General features: G+C 57.1%; 1 protein-coding gene across 1 annotated transcript in view; it reads right to left on the reverse strand.

Moving 5' to 3' along the window:
• RASGEF1B (RasGEF domain family member 1B) overlaps nucleotides 1-3,255 on the reverse strand; it is a 652,097-nt gene extending 648,842 nt beyond the window's left edge. The window contains exon 1 of the mRNA XM_055139397.1: nucleotides 3,125-3,255. Within this exon, the coding sequence (XP_054995372.1) occupies nucleotides 3,125-3,178 (54 nt within the window). The 5' untranslated portion in view covers nucleotides 3,179-3,255. The remainder of the gene's footprint in view (nucleotides 1-3,124) is intronic.
• Between the last annotated feature and the right edge of the window lie 2,745 nt (nucleotides 3,256-6,000).

Consider the following 6,000-nt stretch of genomic DNA (forward strand, 5'->3'; position numbering starts at 1 on the left):
GTCAGTGAGGAGCTGTTAGGATAAAAAAGGGACCAACATGACAATAATAGTTGGAAATGATCGTTTTTGAACAGGAACTAAGTGTTGAAAGCAGGTAAAGGGATATACCTGATATAGTATCTGTATTGCAAACAATAAGGCCCAAAAGGAAAAGCAAGAGAGAGACAGAGAAAAGGAAAGTGCTTTCCATAGAGGCAGTTGGGGGTAGGGGCGGGAGGGAAACTGGGACCATCAGTGGTAGGAAACATACACAGTGAAGGGAAGGGCCTTGGAACATTGTATGACTGAAACCCAATCCTGAAACACTCTGTCACTCTGTATATCACTGTGACTCGATTTAAAAAAACAAAACAGTTCCCACATTCAGTTACCATATGGGTTGTAATACAAGCCTCCCTGTTTACAAAGTCAAGCAACAGCCACAGAAGTCTGCATGGACACAGATACCCGCTTTTTTTGTAGACCCAGATGTGTTCTGAGCAATGGATGGGGCTCCTGAAAGATGCACCGCGGGGCTAAGTGATGAAGGATGGTGAGATTCAAAATGCAGGAGCAGAAACAATGACCTCTGACTATTGAATTCCCCTGCAACTTCCCATCAGCAGCCAGGTCCATCACTGAGGGTCACTCAGGGACAGTGACGCGAAGCGACACAGAGGCTGGAAGGGAGGCGGGTGAGGAAAGGGACAGGAACGGATGCCAGGACATACGAGGCTCACGTATGCCAGGTCTGAAACCACCAGTTGAAGGGTGCAGAACGCGCTGCCTTTCTAGACACCAGGATACGCGGCACACGGCTTCCTCCTGGAGCTCGAAGGAGAGCACATTCACCAGAACTCTGTGAGGGTCCCGCTAATGCCCTCAGTACACTTGTTATCCTTTTGCTTGATTTCTCTCTCTCTCTCTCTCTCTCTCTCTCTCTCTCTCTCTCTCTCTCTCTCTCTCTCTCTCTCTCTCTCTCTATCTCTCTCTCTCTCACACACACACACACACACAGTCACAGTCACCCCATTGCTCATAGATTTGCTCAAGTGGGCGCCTGCATGGTAGAGCCTGGCAAGCTACCCGTGGCGTATTCAATATGCCAAAAACAGTAACAATAAGTCTCACAATGGAACGTTACACACACACACACCCCCCTTTATTTCTCAGAGACCTGGCTTAAAGTTACATTACTAAGAAGTAAGGGGAAGGTGAGCAAAATATTCAAGACCAAACTCTGCCGAACGCACACCATCAGTGCTCTGTTTCTGAAGACGGTGCCACTGACTTTGCCCCATTTCTCCATAAACTGGTACCAATATCCTGTTAGATCACTGTGTGTGTGCGCGTGCGCGCGCGTGAACACACACACACACACACACACATGCTTGCAGTCCTTCTGCACACAAAGCTCTTTCAAGCTGAATCTCTGGGAGCAACACTAATTGACCTGTGCAAGAAAACAACTATACTACTATACTGTCCACGCCTACACAAACCGAAAGCCAAGACCGCACCCGAGGCAAGCAGGCATTCCTTCTTTGGCTTCCCTGAAACAAAGGGGGTCTCCACAGCTGCAGTGGGGACATCTGCGGGAAAGGAAGAGCTGCCTGCCTTTCCACAAGAGTCTCTGCACTTGAGGAGACGAATATTTGGAAGAGTTGAAGGACACATTGCTCTCCCACTGGGGTGGAAAGAACCCCGTGTCTGCCTCGCCATGCCCCAGTGATGGGCGTTGCTGGGAAGACAGCAGTCCCAGAGCACAGCCCTGCCCGGAGGTTCACCCCTTCAGACAGGACAGGGGAGGGTATCCTAAACTCCTCCCAGCAGCCTTGGTTTAAAGCAATACCTGGGTGGCGGTTTACCGTCCATTCTGCCCACACTGAACTTTCCACACGCACGCGTAAAAGGAGGGACGCGAGCAGGAACTCTTAGATGAGCAGAAAATAGCTCAGAGCACACACATAGGGTTGCCGGGGGCTGCGGACCTTCCCTCCCCTCTCCCTGGGTTTATCACCGCCCTGCACGCACCCTCCTTTCTCTGGCTGTCCAAACGTCCCCGACCACCTCTCCAGCAATGAAATTCCCGGGATCAAGGTGAGGCACCTGTCGGCTGAGGCCCGAACAGGTAGGAATAATCCAGGAGGTGGGACACAAGCCCATCCCCACCCACCACCCCCGCCTGGTTTTCAGTCACTGGAGAACCAAAACACAAATAAAGGGGGAACCTGGGAGAAGATATTTTCAAGGAGTGTCTTGGGTCTCTGGAAGGATGTCCCAGTGTGAGGAAACATCGCCCCAAGATGCTGATGGGAAGAGCAGTGGGGTGCCCTGGGGGGGGCGCCCACCCCTCGCCCCTCACCGGGCCCTCGCTGTTCCCGGTTCTCAAGGGCACTAGACCGGGACACTGAGGTCTGGTTTCCATCGGCTGGCTTCTTTTTCTGAGTACCACTGCTGGGATCTCCCGGCTTCAGAGCCACTTTGTCACACGCCAGAGTTGTGGGTTGGGCCACGTGAGCTCCAAAAGAGAAGGGGAAGGTAAGACCACCGGCAGCCCCACCCGCGACAGTGGAGAGATGGGGCCAAGTTCCACTCCTCTCCTGTCCTCTGCAGAGGAGAGGGGTGGGGGGAAGGTGTCAGGCCTGGGCTGGGGGGAGGGGGGTGGTCGCAGAGCTGGCTCACCTGCTCGGTGCAGTGCCCCGACCCCGACCCCCACCTGTCAGGCTGTCTGCCCGGGCAGGGCGGTGGAGACAGAGACAAAGGACCGACGGGTGTGCGTTCCAGCCGGTTTCCCCGCATCCGCGGGACGCCCCGCGTGGCTCCGGGCGCCCCCCCAACCCCGCAAGTCGGGCGGGAGTTGTCCGGGCACGCCCCGCCCCCTTCAGGCAGGTGCGGGCCCCGGGAGGTCCCCGCGCCCCCACCTCTCCGCGGCCACCTCGCTGGGCAACTCCCACGTTAACCCCTTCGCGCCCCCGCCCCTCCCCGCCCCCTGCGGGCGTCCGTGGCGCGTGGCTGGAGGCGGCGGGGAGCGGCTGGCTGGGGGTGGGGGGGGACGGTCTTGAGCCCAGGCCCGGCCCCGCGGCCCCGGCCCCCTCCCGGAGGGGACACGCCGGCCACCCGGAGGGGACACGCCCGCACCTACCTCCAGCGTGGCGGCGGCGCCCTTGCGCAGGAGCTCGGCCAGAAACTTTGCCATGCACCGGGCGCGCCGCAGCTCCCCGCGGGGGTCCCCTGGGGCCCGGGGCCGCCGCCGGGCACGGCCCTCGCCGCTGAAGGTCACCGTGGGCCCCGGGGCCCGGCCGGGAGGGGGGCGGCAAGGCCGGCGGCGACGCCCAGGACAGCGGGCGGGCGGGCGCGGCTCGTTCCCGCGGCCCCGAGAGCCCGAGGCTGCGCGCGGAGGGGCGCCCGGGGGTCGCCGCGGCCCCCACTGCGCCAAGACCCCCCCTCCTCCGCGCCGATGCAGGTGGACAGGGCGGCTGCAAGGCGCGGGCGACCCGCTGGGGGCTCCCCGCGCCCGCCCCACCCTCCCTGGGCGCTCCCACCGCTAGCCGGCCCCTCCGCGCGGCCGGGCCAGGTGAGCTCCCAGAGGGACTGGGGCTGGCAGGAGCGGGGGCCCCGCCGCGGGGGTCGCTGGCAGGGGCGCGGCGGGGCAGCCCGGGACGGGCACACGGCCAGCCTGCAGGGGGGTGTGGCGCCGTTTGGCTTCCCAAGCCCCCCAGCCCTGGCCTGGGAGCAGAGGGAACTTTGAGGACCCCCCCCCCACGCCTTGTGTCATTTCTAGCTTGCGTCCCTCTCTCTGCACATCCCAAAGTTGGGTGTGCGCCGAGCAAAACGTTGGGGGAGGGGGGAGGCTGACTGAAAAGGGGGGGAGCCCCAGCCCCCAATCCGGGTGTTTGTTGCAAGGTTTGTTCACCTCCAAATTGGCTTTTTCCACTAGGAATGGGGGAGGCAGCACCCACACAACCCTCCCGCACCCATTCCGAAGGTCGGACCCCAATCAGAACAAAGTATCACAGTGGGTAAGGAGCCCCGACCCCCCAGCCCATACCGCTTGCCCAGGAATCTCTGGGAGAGGCCCTGGGACAGCCCTGCACCACTAGGAACAGTTCTTATTTAAAAAAAAAAAAAAAAAATGATTCAACGCCTGCAACGGGAAACTGGCGGAACTCAGACTAGGTCTGGAACAGCTGGCAAGCAAAGTCCTTTTGCTCTTACATGATACTGCATTGAGGAAAGCGAGCCAGGGACAGAGCAGGCTCGTTTGGGGGACTGGAACTTGCAAAGGAGCTTGGCCGTAATGAGGGACAGAAGGAAAATCTTCAGATGATCACTTGCCATGTGTAATGGATGGTTTAGGTCCAAGGGAGATTTACTAATTATTAACACTGAGCACTAATGGACCGAAAGCTAATGGGAATAGCCCTAACCGAAGCTGGTGTGTCTCCTGAGGAAAGGCACTGCCTCCTGACCACATACGTGTTAGGGCGGGTCCAGCCAGAGTCCTGAGCTCTTCCTCACCACGCCCATGCCAGCTACCAGTTGCATCTTACCGTCCTATGCGTCACTTATGAAAGAGGACATCATGAAATGGGAAAATATCCCATGCTCATGGATTCGGAGAATTGGTATTGTCAAAAATGTCCATCCTGCCCATTGCACTACACGGATTAAATGCAATTCCCATCAAATCCCCATGACATTCTGCAAGGAATTAAAACAAGCATTACCGAAACTTTCAGGGATCCATAAAACCCCAACAAACAGTCAAAGCTAGAAAGGGAAAAAGAAACATTTGAAAGTATCATATTCCCTGACTTGAAACTATACTGTCCATACCTTTCCCAGAGCATGAAATTCACCAGCATTAAAATAATTCATCCATGGGGCTAGGGAGATAGTATAGTGGGGACGGTGTTTGCCTTGCTCACAGCCACACTAGGTTTAATGCAGACACCCCATATGGTCCCTGAGCACGGCCAGGAGAAATTCCTGAGACCAGAACCAGGAGTAACCCCTGAGCATCTCACAAATCCAAAACATCATTTATCCTAGCAGGAGAGCTGCAGGGAGATGCAGGTTCACAGGAACTTACAAGTTGTAGGAAATGCGAGAAGGCTAGGTTTCACCGTGTTTACGAGCTGAACAAATGTCTCCTGAGCACTTTTGGCACCTTCCGAGAAAGGCACTCTATTTTTCTGAGATGATAAAATTATGATGCAACTGGAATAATCATACCTAGGAGGGGTTATCCCATGCCCCCCCCCCCGTCAGCCTCAGTCTCTTGATGCAGGGGGTGGGGCTCCAGTTCTTGGCCAAAGAAACTCCCTGAGTTAATTTCTGCGAGAAATGAGAAAGATCGTGCTTAGATATACTGCAGGTGGCCACCAGACGCTCTTCCGTGAGTAGCGAGCAGGCCTAGCCCTTTCGGCCTCGTGTTGAGTATCGGGGAAGGGAAGGTTGTCCATGGTCAACACAGAGAGAAGTGAAAGCTGCCTGAAGGGTGAAGCTGTTCACAGTGACATCCATCAGCTCCCTTCTCAGCCCGGGCTCCGGAGAGCGCCGTGCAGCCAGAAGGAATTTAAACAATAAATGGGGAAGTGGCAGTATTATAGACGTAGGGAAGGAAAAAGGAGACTAAGCTACACCGTTCATGAGATGATGCTACATCTCTGCGGCAGCAAGGGGCTTCCTAGGAGCTCGGATGCCGTGGGGCCCGGTCACCATGGAAACCGTGGAGTGCCGAGGTGGACTGTGATGACAATGAGGTCACTGACACTGCAAGACAATGTTCACAGGACCATCAAGACTTGCCACCCCCATGTGAACCAGGACTCAGTGCTGGGAAGGAAGCAGGGGGGGGGTTGGGGGTGAAGCCCGGGAGGATGGCAGCTAGGGCTGGACAGAGAACCGTCTGGGCACCATCCGGGCACCACCCAGTGAGCATGGGGGCCACAAATGGAAACAGAGTAGAGACAAGTAGCTGGGACAGAGCCGCCCTGAGAGCCGCCAGGAGAAACA

This window comes from Sorex araneus, chromosome 5 (genome assembly GCF_027595985.1).
Source record: "Sorex araneus isolate mSorAra2 chromosome 5, mSorAra2.pri, whole genome shotgun sequence".
In the NCBI taxonomy this organism is placed as follows: Eukaryota; Metazoa; Chordata; class Mammalia; order Eulipotyphla; family Soricidae; genus Sorex; species Sorex araneus.